The sequence below is a fragment of the Myotis lucifugus genome, unplaced genomic scaffold, assembly GCF_000147115.1.
Source record: "Myotis lucifugus unplaced genomic scaffold, Myoluc2.0 scaffold_34, whole genome shotgun sequence".
Classification (NCBI taxonomy): Eukaryota; Metazoa; Chordata; class Mammalia; order Chiroptera; family Vespertilionidae; genus Myotis; species Myotis lucifugus.
In genome coordinates, this window is record NW_005871082.1 from 656,301 (window position 1) to 669,334 (window position 13,034).

General features: G+C 47.0%; 1 protein-coding gene across 3 annotated transcripts; it reads left to right on the plus strand.

Moving 5' to 3' along the window:
• Window positions 1-333: 333 nt before the first annotated feature.
• Window positions 334-9,845, plus strand: AHSA1 (activator of HSP90 ATPase activity 1). Of its 3 annotated transcripts, XM_006086954.3 has the most exons (9): window positions 335-605; window positions 1,940-2,130; window positions 4,042-4,124; window positions 4,523-4,640; window positions 6,140-6,228; window positions 7,399-7,527; window positions 7,980-8,081; window positions 9,041-9,092; window positions 9,452-9,841. In XM_006086954.3, the coding sequence occupies exons 1-9, from the start codon at window positions 526-528 to the stop codon at window positions 9,622-9,624; spliced, it is 1,017 nt and encodes a 338-aa protein (XP_006087016.1). In that variant the 5' UTR covers window positions 335-525; the 3' UTR covers window positions 9,625-9,841. The 3 variants fall into 3 exon arrangements, with proteins under 3 accessions (XP_023608255.1, XP_023608256.1, XP_006087016.1); XM_023752487.1 differs by lacking the exon at window positions 9,041-9,092 and having other exon boundaries at window positions 334-605; window positions 9,452-9,845; XM_023752488.1 differs by lacking the exons at window positions 4,042-4,124; window positions 4,523-4,640 and having other exon boundaries at window positions 334-605; window positions 9,452-9,845.
• Window positions 9,846-13,034: the final 3,189 nt, after the last annotated feature.

The following is a 13,034-nucleotide window of genomic DNA, read 5'->3' on the forward strand; positions in this document are numbered from 1 at the left end:
CGGGGCTTATTAACTACAGCTCCCAGAATCTCCAGAGCACGGTGCTGGGGTCGTTTCCTTCACTTCTAGCGTGACCTTCCGTAGTTGCCCTGCGGGTCACTTAGCGAGACTACAACTCCCAGGAGGCTCAGCAGAGGCCACTCGGGGTCCGGGAAAACAATGAGACGTGTCCTTTGTGTCCCTGCGGATTAGGAGAGGTCGAATGAGCGGTTGCGGTTCGGGCCCCTTGATTACCCAAGGCAGCCTGAAAGAACCCTAGAACTGGCGGAAGCCAAGTCCGGCGAGGGGGGACGGAAGTACCGGGTGGGAGTGAGGAGGAGCCGGAAGTTAAGGCGGGGAGGGGGTGGGGGGTGGAGGGAAAAGCAAGCCAGAAGGTTCTGCGGCCGCTTCTAGTAGTTTCTAGGCGCTGCCGGGTGCTCGGACCAGGCGGTATTGAAGTGGTTGCTGGGGCTGCTCGGGACCAGGCGGTACTGAGGTGGTTGCTGGGGCTGCTCGGGACCTGGTGACGGCGCGATCGGAAAGCCGATGGCCAAGTGGGGCGAGGGTGACCCACGCTGGATCGTGGAAGAGCGGGCGGACGCCACCAACGTCAACAACTGGCACTGGTGAGGGCTAGCGGGCCAGGCCGCCGGAGCGCTGCGCCATGCCGGGCTGCGGGGTCCCCGGGACAAAGCTGGGGCCGAGGCAGCCCTGCCCGGGATGGGGGTGGGCTCTTCTCCACGCCGTGGTCCCAGCCCCAGGCCTCCCCCGGCTGCCGTCTCAGTGTTTAGGGGGCGAGGAGCAGCGTGGAGGGGTGCCCCCAGAAGAGGGGTTTCCGAGAGGTGAAAGCATAACCCCCCGGCTCCTGTTTCCAGTCCGAGCAAAGAGGTGGTCCCCGCACGTGGTCGGAGGAGACAGTGCGGCCAAACGGCGGGCGCGGATCGCGTGGGGAGGTCGCTGTGTAAGGCTCGGGCGCAGGACGGGGGGGTAGGGGGGGGCTTGGATTCCTGTTTCGCGGCTTAGGGGTGAAATGGAAAGTCCTGGGGACCACCGCCTCCGTCCCGAGAGCGGTTTGGAGCGTGCTCCCCAGGCGCCCAGAGCTCAGGACGGTGAGGACGCCTTGGCCTCGCCCGGAACTGATGGGTCGGTTGTGCTGTAACTGCAGGGGCTGCCCCCGGTTGCCGGGCAAGCGTGGTTTTATATCCTAACCCCTCTTCCAAAGCCGCCTCTCCTGCATGAAATCTTCCGGGGGGAGTTTCCTTATCTCCCGACTTCGCTGAACTCTGTTCATACTGTCTTCACTTTTTGTTTTTTTTTACTTTGTTGCAGCGTTTTGCCGTTCCTCTCTGCTCGTTTAGTATGTTGCCGGGCAGATTGTCCTTTTTCTTCTCCTTATCTCAGCCCGGCCTCCGCTCCTGTGAACGGACACGGAGTGTTTGGCCTCATTTTTGTTTGTTTTGAAGCTCTGGGCTTCCATTGTTTTCACGGCCCGTCTAGAGGGCTCACAATGTGTAAGGCGTGTATGACACGGCCTGAACCTGCCAGGTCAGAACACTGTGCTGATCGGGTCAAGATTATTGGTTTATTCCTCCCTGGACTTTTCATGCATTCTGTGGCCTCCTCTGTGCTGCTTACTTCGGTAAGATGTGCACAGATTTCCACGGGGTCAAGTGGCACTGTGCACCGCGTGAAGGTGTCCTGTCAAATACCCACGCCAGAACCATTATGCTGATTTAGTTTGTAACCGTTCTGTGCAGCAGTTGTCCTCGTTGACAGTATGTGACTCCTTGTCTTCCTAAAAGAGTGACAACGTTTGTGGACATACTGGAATGGGACTGAGGGTTTTCTGTTATTTTTAAACCGTTTGTCAGGCCTCCGCTAGCCTGCCGTTCTCTTGACTAGAGCAAGCAGAGTGCTCTGCAGTTGGCTGCTGGTCCATAGCCTTGTTTCTGTTTTGCAGGACAGAGAGGGATGCTTCAAACTGGTCCACGGATAAGCTGAAAACACTGTTCCTGGCAGTGCGGGTGCAAAATGAGGAAGGCAAGTGTGAGGTGACAGAAGTGAACAAGCTTGATGGAGAGGCGTCCATTAACAATCGCAAAGGCAAACTTATCTTCTTTTATGAGTGGAGCATCAAACTAAACTGGACAGGTGAGTGTGCTGGGCTGCACTGACGGATGTATTAAGGAGCCAGGCACAAGTTTTAAGAGGTCATGAACTTTGCAGGGGAGGTGTGCTGCTTCGGTGACCTACAGAAAGCAGCGTGAGATGCTGGGACACTAAGTGGGTTTCCTCGCTGTGAGTCTGAAAGAGTCACCACAGCGAAGCCGCTGTGCACCTATGTTTTGGGGGCTTGGGCTGTAGCTACTTCTGTCACTTGGATGATAGGAAAGTGGGGAGAGGGATTTATTTTTTTTTTTGGTCTTGCTCTTATTAATTGCCTTCAGTGTGATTCTGGCAGGTTAAACTACGTGCTGGCGAAGCTCACATGTGACTAATTTGGGGCAGCTTTATCCTCTGTCCCTTCTGTGATACTAGCAAAGAATTGGGACCATGCATATGCCCTACTAGAAGGTCCTTCAGTTGGGAGGCTGAATTTTAAAAGGCCCTAAAGCTAAAGAATTATGTGTAGGAGGCAAATCATAAAATAAATTTATGCTTCAGAAAATATTTCTCAAATAAATGGTAATAAAGAGGGGGAAAGTAGATGTATCAGGTTTGGGTTTTTTTTGTTTGATTTAACTACAAAAGCATAGTGGTCTAAAAGGAACCTTAGGTATCATCTTGCCCCAACCTCTTTTCATAGATTGAGAAACTGAGGCCTAGTGAAGTGAGAGTAAATAAATGTTTTGAAATACAGTCAGTTCTGCTATAATGTATTCCTAAAAGTCACTGCACTATGCAAAGTTGCTCAATGAAAACCGCAGGGCTAATGGAGAAGAGAGGATTAGGCATACAACATGCAAAAATTTCATCAATGACTCGTTTTTAAAAATTTAAGACCAAGCCCTGGCCAGTGTTGCTAAGTGGTTAGAGCATTGGCCCAGGCAACTGAAGGGCCCTGGGGTTCAATTCCCACTCAAGGGCACATACCTAGGTTGCAGGTTCAATCCCGTGCTGCTTGGGGTACTTGTGGGAGACAACCAATCAATTTGCTTCTCTCACATCAATGTTTCTCTCTCTCTCTCTCTCTCTCTCTCTCTCTCTCTCTCTCTCTCTCCCTCCCTCCCTCCCTCCCTCCCTCCCTCCCTCTCCCCTTCCCTCCCTTCCTCCCTCTCTAAAAATCAATGGGAAAAATATCCTTGGGGTGAGGATTAACAAAAAAGAAATTTTAGGAACGTAAATCTGGATAGCACAGTTTTAAATATGTTAAATTATAAGAAATACATAAATAATACAATAAATATGGTGCTTTACTTGAAAAAGACCTGAAGTTTACTTGTGAAAATGGGCGGCAGAAGAATTGTGGCTTGGGTGTTATTGTGAAGTGGTGGGAGGAGGGTCATCTGAAATCAGAAGGAACTGGATAACACCAGTTGTGAATGGCGTGGCTTATAACAGGCGTAGTGCACTGAAGTCACTAGCAAGGAGATGTTTGAGATGTGTTTTGTGTGTTCCTGTACCGCTCAATTAAATGGTGTGGTTTTTTATGTTCACCTAGTGTTTCTCATAGAGGGAATCACATATGAGCCAATGTGAAATTCATGTTATGATCCAATGTCCCCTAATGTATCAGTCACATTGGGACAAATTTGTGTTTTCTAACGAAGCATTCTAGCAGAACTGACTGTATTGGCTATTGACTCAAGTCCTCCCTGGCAGAATTTGGCAGTTCTCGGTCCCACATGGTAATAACACACAAGTTCAAGAAATTTGACGAGGAAAGACATTTCTGCTGGGGGAAGAAGGTCCGTTGCATCTGGTGTGTCGTGTCACATTTTTCTCAGAATAAAGAGGGTCCGTTCAGTTGTCCAAAGGAGTGTAAGCAGGGTGGTAGTTAGGGCTCCAGAGCAGGTGACTTTTCGTGCAGAGGAGACAGTGACATGGCCTTGCTTTTGGCAGGTACCTCTCCGTCTGGGGTGCAGTACAAGGGACACGTGGAGATCCCCAATTTGTCTGACGAAAACAGCGTGGACGAAGTAGAGGTTTGTGCTTCCTCCCTCCTCCTCTGTGCTTCCACATCCTCTTACCTGAGAGTAAGAGGAGAACAATGAGCTGTCACTCAAAAGTAAAGGCCAGCTGGGCCCATGCATTCAGAACCCCCGTTTGGATGACTTTCTAGGTCAGTGGTGCCACTGGCAGCCTCCAGAGCAGCTTGTGCTTCTTTAGCTGCTTTGCTTTAGCTGGTGCTGTGGGTTCTAACATCGACCACCTTTGCCTTGGCAGAGAGAGCCTGAGAAGGGACACTCATGGGGATTGTACGAATGCCCCATCCCTCACCCGTTTCCTTTGGAAACGTCAGTTATCTGATTGCTCAGCACCACATTCCACAGCGCAGGTACCCCTCACGTGATTTACCACCTACTTCTGATCTTTCACTCAGATTAGTGTGAGCCTTGCCAAAGATGAGCCTGACACAAATCTCGTGGCCTTAATGAAAGAAGAAGGGGTGAAACTTCTCAGAGAAGCCATGGGAATTTACATCAGCACCCTCAAAACAGGTATCCCTGGAGTAGTTCGTATGCCTTGAGGTAGTTTCCACCTGTCAGACTCTGATAAAGGGGCTTGACAGTCTTTTCTTTGGCAAATGGGTAAAGATTTGGGGGGAAGGGCCTTATTTCATCTTGAAGTCAATGTATACACTGAGGAAGGAAAGATCTAGAGGTGCATTGTCTAATATGCTGGCTGTTGAGCAATTGAAATGTGACTCGTTCAAATAGAGATGTACTTTGAGTATAAAATACAATGGATTGAAGACTTGGTACAAAAAGAATGTAAAATATCAAATTTTTTATATTGATAATATATTGAAGTGATAGTTTGGGTACATTGGGTTCGGTATATTTTAAAATTAATTTTCCTGTTTAAGTTTTTTGTGTGGCTCCTAGAAAATTATAAATTACACCTGAGGCTGGCATTACACTTCTCTTGGACAACGCTGGTGTACAGACTTGCATCCCCAGCCTCACTGCTTGAGCACAGTCCTGGAGTATCTCTGATATGCATTCTCCAGGGACCTTTAGGGGGTGACTAGAATACTAACCAGCTCAGCTCTCCCTAGAATTCCAGCTCTGCCAGTACGTTTTTATCCTGGTGGAGTACATGTAATGACATGGAATTCCCTAGAATTCCAGCTCTGCCAGTACGGTTTTATCCTGGTGGAGTACATGTAATGACATGGAATTCCCTAGAATTCCAGCTCTGCCAGTACGGTTTTATCCTGGTGGAGTACATGTAATGACATGGAATTCCCTAGAATTCCAGCTCTGCCAGTACGTTTTTATCCTGGTGGAGTACATGTAATGACATGGAATTCCCTAGAATTCCAGCTCTGCCAGTACGGTTTTATCCTGGTGGAGTACATGTAATGACATGGAATTCCCTAGAATTCCAGCTCTGCCAGTACGGTTTTATCCTGGTGGAGTACATGTAATGACATGGAATTCCCTAGAATTCCAGCTCTGCCAGTACGGTTTTATCCTGGTGGAGTACATGTAATGACATGGAATTCCCTAGAATTCCAGCTCTGCCAGTACGGTTTTATCCTGGTGGAGTACATGTAATGACCATCAGAGGGAACCAGCCTAGAAGGTGGGAACCTGTGCTCTGATGCCAAACTAGTTGTAGCTGTTCTACCTACGCAGAGTGGAGAAAGGGCAGTAAACACGCATCCTTAGGTATCTTGCCCCACTCTGGAAGTCATGGAAGCGCAACGACATTCATTGGCTGCCCTCCATAATAGACTTCACGTACATTTAACAAGTTGTAATGCTTCCAGTTGAGTCAGGGGTTTAAAATAATTCCAGTGAACATGCTACATTATATAACATATACTCAGATACCTGCCTGGCCTAGACCAGGGGTAAAAATGTAAAGTAGATAGACCTGTCCTCGTCATCAGCTCATTCTGGATTAAGATGGCCATATTTGTTAAGCTGCTTGAAACCCCAAATCTCAACTAAGAAGTAACTTTCCAGAGCGGGGTTTTTTATCTTTTCAGAGTTCACACAGGGCATGATCTTGCCTACGCTGAATGGAGAGTCAGTAGCCTCAACTGGTCAGCCAGCACCGAAAACTGAGGAGCGCAAGGTAAACGGTCTACCAACGTGGGGGGGCGCGGGGGGGGGGGGGCTGTCTGCAAAGGGTGTTGGGGTACTGCCTCCTCCTGAACGCCACATTTCTGCTTCTCTCTGACTAACCTCTAAGCCAGAGCAGCTTGTGGTGCTTTTTTTATTTTTTTTAATCTTTCTTTTTTGTTTTGTTTTTTGTTTAGTGTGGTGCTTTTTTTAAAAAAATATATTTTATTGATTTTTTACAGAGAGGAAGGGAGAGGGATAGAGAGTTAGAAACATTGATGAGAGAGAAACATCGATCAGCTGCCTCCTGCACACTCCCTACTGGGGATGTGCCCGCAACCAAGGTACATGCCCTTGACTGGAATCGAACCTAGGACCCTTGAGTCCGTAGGCCGACGCTCTGTCCATTGAGCCAAACTGGCTAGGGCATAGTGTGGTACTTTTTAAAAGTCCACAATATGTAGTTGTTTGTCTACCCATCTTTCACCTGGTTTTTATTCATTTATAACTGTTGCTAGAGCAAATGTAAGCCCTTAGGGATTTCAGAGTCTGACCCTTGGTTGCATGTTGTGGACACAGCATGGTCTTCACCCATATACGTCTTCAGTATTATTTCTTACTGGGCTGTTAATATCTCATACTTCGATATTAGAGGTCTCATCAAGGTATTGGGTTAGGCCACTAACTTCACCTATCAGAAAATTGATTGATTTCACCCATTGGCAGGGTGAGCAAATATATTTTTTCTGGAAATGGAACTTGTGTAATTCAGGCTCAGCACTCAGTTTTCAGCCCTATTACCCTTTGTCAGCACAATGGAGGATATTTTGGAGATGGGGTGGGGTTGGAGGTACTGTTTTGAGCTATTTAAGCATAGAAACTCTGTTTGAGAATTACAATGTTCTCTTCAGAAATACCTAGTGATTTAACATGTCCTTCTGCTGATGGGTTTTTAAAACATAGTGGTCTTCCCTCACCTAAAGTGGTTGTTTTCAGTGGGAATTAAGGATTTTCTGGAAAAGTTCCCCTTATGACTGAAACACCCATCAAGTTCTCTCCAACCCCTTGGAACAATTAGCCTTGGAGGTGAATAAGTTTGTGAGAATAAATGCAGGTTTGCCCCGGAAGCCATGTTAATTGAGGTTTCACCATTACTCTAACAACTTCATTGTGCCTTTCACAGGCTAAATCTGCTCCTTCAAAAACCCAGACCAGACCTGTTGGTGTCAAAATCCCCACTTGTAAGATCACCCTGCGAGACACCTTCCTGACGTCCCCAGAGGAGCTCTACAGAGTGCTCACCACCCAGGAGGTAAGTGTAACCTGTCCGTCAGCCTCGTGGCACCTGCCAGGCCAGGTGACTTGGGTTGTGGGCGCATCCCCATCATCAGAGGAAGTACCAGTGAGTAGAGCCTGAGGCTTTCTTCTTCCAAGCAGAGGCAAAGGAAAACCCACTTTTGTTCAACCTACTCCTCAAAGTGTGTTGGCCCTCTTTGTTCTCATATATATTAGTTTGGGGTCCTCTAAATGGAAACCACTAGGAATCATTCTTTTTAGACAGTGAGGCTGAAGTAATGTTGTCATGGATTCCCACTCACTCAAGTCAAAGCCTGGTCTGCAATGGAATAGAATAGAACCTGGAACGGTCATTGGGCAAAGTGGTGTCTTTGGAACGAGCGTTGAGGCATGCAGGTGTCGGTTGCCATTTGTCCCTGGATCCCACTGAAAGTCATGCATCGTCTCCCTACTTTGTTTTTTCTACAGCTGGTGCAGGCCTTTACCCATGCTCCTGCGACGCTAGAAGCAGACAAAGGTGGGAAGTTTCACCTGGTAGATGGCAATGTCACTGGGGAATTCACTGATCTGGTGAGTACCTCCTGGCCCAGGCCCAGGATGCAGCCACTGTCTGGTCAGAAGAATATTATTTCTCCTTTTTTCCACTCTGTGGGTAAAATTTAAGGCTTTTATCTCGTTGGTTAGTAATCTCTTTTGTTTTGTTTTTCAAAATAATGCTGCCATTTCAATTCTCTTGCTTTCCTAGAATTTTTTCCTTAACGGAGTTAAAATCAGTTCTTTCTAGAAGAACTGATAGAAGAGAGGTTGTATATATTGGTGGCTATGGCTTTCCATTTGCTGCACTGAAATTTCACCTGGGCACAGTTGACCACATTCCACTTAGGATTAAGAGGAGATATTAGGAACTCTGTGGTCCACTTTGCCCTCATAAGTAGTATAATTGCACTGATGGTAGACTCTGTATGTAAGGCAGATAGCTAACCTAGCCAGGCTTGGGCACATTGGTCTAAAGCTGCGATTTTCAATTGGTCTATAGCCGCGATTTTCAACTGGTAAGCCACAAGAATTTTCAAAACATGCAATATGTACCTATTTCATGAGGGGCACTGACCTCTTTTCCCTTAGATCGTCAAGTTTAAAAATGACAACAGCCTGGCTGGTGTGGCTTATTGGTTGAGGGTCAACCCAGGAACCAAGAGGTCTCGGTTTGATTTCCAGTTGAGGGATTGATTCCCAGAAGGGGACATGCAGGAGGCAGCTGATCAATGATGTTTTGCTCATCAGTGTTACTATCTCTCTATCACTCTCCTTTCCTCTCTTTTAAAAATTCTTAAAGTTAAAAAATGACAACAGCCTACACAACAATAACTGTTTGGTGTGAATGAACCAAAATTATACCTGCTTTTATTGTTAGATTGGCAAAATATGTCTTTTGGTGTGCCGCAGAAGTTTAGTAATAGTTTATGTGTGCCACAAGATGAGAAGTGTTGAAAATCCTTAGTATAGACTGATCTCTTTGGGTATTTTAGGTCCCTGAGAAACATATTGCGATGAAGTGGAGGTTCAAATCTTGGCCAGAAGGTAAGCAAGCATATTTGTGCTTTTTGTTTTGTTTTATCTTAATATATTTTTATTGATTTCAGAGAGGGAGAAGAGATAGAACATCAGTGATGGGAGATAATCATTGATCAGCTGCCTCCTGTGCGCCCCTTACTGGGATTGAGCCTGCAACCCAGGCATGTGCCCACCTGGGCATCGAACTGTGACCTCCTGGTTCATAGGTCGGTGCTCAACCACTGAGCCACACCAGCCGGGCAGTAAGCATATTTGTTTACTGCCATTAACCCCAGGATTTTTATTTACTTTTTATTTTCGCCTTAATCTCAAACCCAGGTGGAAACCCTGGATCTGAAGCCTCCCTCCCCTCTGTCTTTCTCCAGGGCACTTTGCCACCATCACGTTGACCTTCAATGATAAGAATGGAGAGACTGAACTGTGCATGGAAGGCCGAGGCATCCCTGCTCCCGAGGAGGAGAGGACACGGCAGGGCTGGCAGCGCTACTACTTCGAGGGCATCAAACAGACCTTTGGCTATGGCGCACGCTTGTTTTAGAGCCAGCAGCGGGAGCTCCAGCCTGCCTGACACTTCAGTCCAGCCCTCTCCTGACTGAGGCTTGACTCACAGGATTGCACCATCCCAACCACTAACTTGGGGCCTGGGCCCTTTCCCTTGCGTATACCTTGGGTTTGTGCATGTTTTCTGCTGGGAGGGATCAGAGGGCAATTTCTCTTTTATGTGTACATATGCTAAATAAACATAATTTAAAAAATGTGCATATCTAGAACCTGTGTTGATTGGGTGGCTGGTACTAAGAGTTCCCTTGACAGTTTTGAATTTTTAAAAAAAGGGCGGGAATGAGGCCTTGCCTCCATTCTGGAAAAATGTATGTGATTAAGAGGCATGAGGGGACTCGCCTGTCTCCAAGTATTCCTGCGCTGGCCTCATACAGCAGGCTGGCAGATGGGTCTGCTCCTCTCACTGAGGGAAAGGAAAGGCGGGTTGGCTCTGGCATAAACAGAGCCAGCAAACCACTGGTGGAGGTGGCATCCTTTTGCTTTCCACTCTCCATGGCCTCTTAACCTCTTAAGAGAATAGGTGATCACCGGGTACTGATTTGAGATATGGGGAAAAATTCCCACCCTGTCGCAGAGGACTATAGGCCTTGGGTTAATAGCTTCTGTTTATTGAGCAGTTACTATGTACCAGACACTACCCTGAGTAGCTTCTTTGTATTAGCTCATTTAATCCCCGTAAGAGCCCTATGAAACAAATACTACCATTATTTCTGTTTTACAAGAACCCAACCCTTGGATTTCTTAAGTAACATCCAAGAACCAACTGATACTTAGCAGAGTCGGGATTTGGAAGAGGGACCATAACCACAGAGCCAGGGCTCAAGTCTAAACCGCTGTCTACCGCCTTGTCATTGGACTCCCTTCCACAAAGCAGCAGCTGTGTTTCTAGTATGTTAGGCATCCCTCCTGGAGTAGAAAATTCCAGGCCTCCGTACTCCCAGAAAGGGGAAGAAGTGAATGTTCTTGTTGCATTAAACAAGCTTCCTGAGCACTGACAAGTGCTGAGGATTCAGTCTAGTGGGGCTCACCCTGCCATGTTGCAGGAGAGGTAGCTATCTGGACAGGAGGGTCACTTCCCCCTGCCCTGGCGTCCTGCCCCCCAGGATGAGTCAATGCCTGCTAACTGGGACACTACCTCCTGCAGCTACAACTATTTTCCTCCTATTTTTGCCTGTTTTATTAGGGGGCAGGCCTGCAGGCTAATCCTACCAAAATGACTTGGCCACAATGTTGTAGTTAAAGCAGAAAATAAGCACTGATCTGGATAATTTTGACCCCCAAAAGCCACCTGTGTCTTGAATTACTCAGAGTACGGGACTGAACTAATACACATCTAATTCTGTATTATATCTGCTTCCTGAGGCTCCAAAAAGACGTATTTTGATAAAAAGCCTGGACTCCAGCTTAAATCAACAGGCCTCTCCTAATACAGACTCCACTCCAGCAGAGACCAGTGTCAAAAAGGAGCCCTTTCACGCCTGGCTGGAGTTACCAATTAAGAAAATAGTACTTACAAGAAGTCCTAAGGTAAAGTCTACAGACACCTTAAAGCAAACCAAAGCACTAAGCCAAGTATCTGTTACATGACATACACATGAACATGTCACAGCCCCAGTACTGATGGCTGTTGCAATGTTTCCCACAGCCATTTGACTGACAGCATTTGTTAGCCATCTGAGCCCACAAAGCAGAATGATGTATCTAAAAACAAAACTGTGAACTTGGTTGGGCTTGGGTTTGAATTGTAAATATGCCACTTCCTGGGACAAATGTCCTCATCTGTATAATGGGTCTAACAGGTGACTTAGAGAATTAGAGATGATGGACTTAGAAGTGCTGGCAGCTGGCAGCCTTCAGCAAATGGTATCTGCTAATTCTGTACTCATGAGCCCACATGTTTTTTCTGGAGCAAGAATTAATATTTTGAAAATATATTTGGTTAATTGGCCAAATTGTAAATCATAAACCAAGGAGTCTCCTCACCTAAGAACCATCTGTTGAATGCAGAAAAGTGGACCCCACCACTAGAGATTCTCACTCAATGGGTGTGGCCCATGAACTTGCATTTTGATAGGTGTCTCAGGTGATTTCCATATCAGGAATTCATTTTGAGAAGTGCTTCAACATGTTAAGAAAATCTTGTAATGGCCGAGCCAAAGAAGCATACTTAGGTCCCTTTTGTGAATAACGGGACAAAGGATCTGAAACACCGTATCTTCCAAGAGACAAGGGAGGTCAGCAGGATCCAACAGGCTTTGTATTGCTGGTTAAACCCTAGTAAGAATTCAATTTGAGCCCGAACCAGTGTGGCTCAGTTGGTTGGGCATCCTCCCGTGTACAGGGAGGTTGTGGAGGTTGCAGGTTCAATCCCTGGTGGAGGGTGTACAGAAGGCAGCTGATTGATCTTTTTTTTTTTTAATTTTTTTTTTAAATATATTTTATTGATTTTTTACAGAGAGGAAGGGAGAGGGATAGAGAGTTAGAAACATCGATGAGAGAGAAACATCGATGAGAGAGAAACATCGATCAGCTGCCTCTCGCACACTCCCTACTGGGGATGTGCCCGCAACCAAGGTACATGCCCTTGACCGGAATCGAACCTGGGACCCTTGAGTCCGCAGGCCGACGCTCTATCCACTGAGCCAAACCGGCCAGGGCAGCTGATTGATCTTAACTCTCACATCAGTGTTTCTCTCTCCCTTCCCCTCTCTAAAAAAATCAATAAACTATTCTTTAAAAAAAAAGAATTCAATTTGACCCATCTTGCCTAAACTAGGATCCCAGATGAGAAAAACCAGATGGGAAAATCAGGCAAAACCATCGAGGTGGCTGGAGCAGCTAAGTTGGAAACAGTAGTGGTGGTCATAACCCATGCATGGCCAAGGTGGCTCCTGGCATTTGGAGTAGGAAGAACAGCAAATGACAGCAGTGAGGTGACTGACAGTGGACGGGAGTGCAGGGAGGGGTCCTCTGATTTCCTGGGCCCCTCCTGGCTCTGATACTAGCCGCTACCAAGCCGCCCCCTTTCACAAGTGCTGTGCAACCTCCATCACAGTTTCTCTTCACACAGGTGTTCCCCCGCCTGCAGCTACCTGCAGTGTCTCTCCTCTGTAGAGCTTGAATACACATCATTTTGTAGCTGACCTACTCCCTAGTGCCTTTTTCTTAGTTTCTCTCATATGTGCCTGACATGGTAGCAATTTAGCATGTCACTGAGATTACAGATTAAAAATGGGACTAAGTACTGTTTGGGTAATAAACAACCATTAGGTATAGATCAACTTTAGAAAGCAGCCCTAGCTGGCTTGGCTCAGTGGACAGAGCATAGGCCTGTGGACTGAAGAGTCCTGGGTTCGATTCCAGTCAAGGGCACATGCCCGGGTTGTG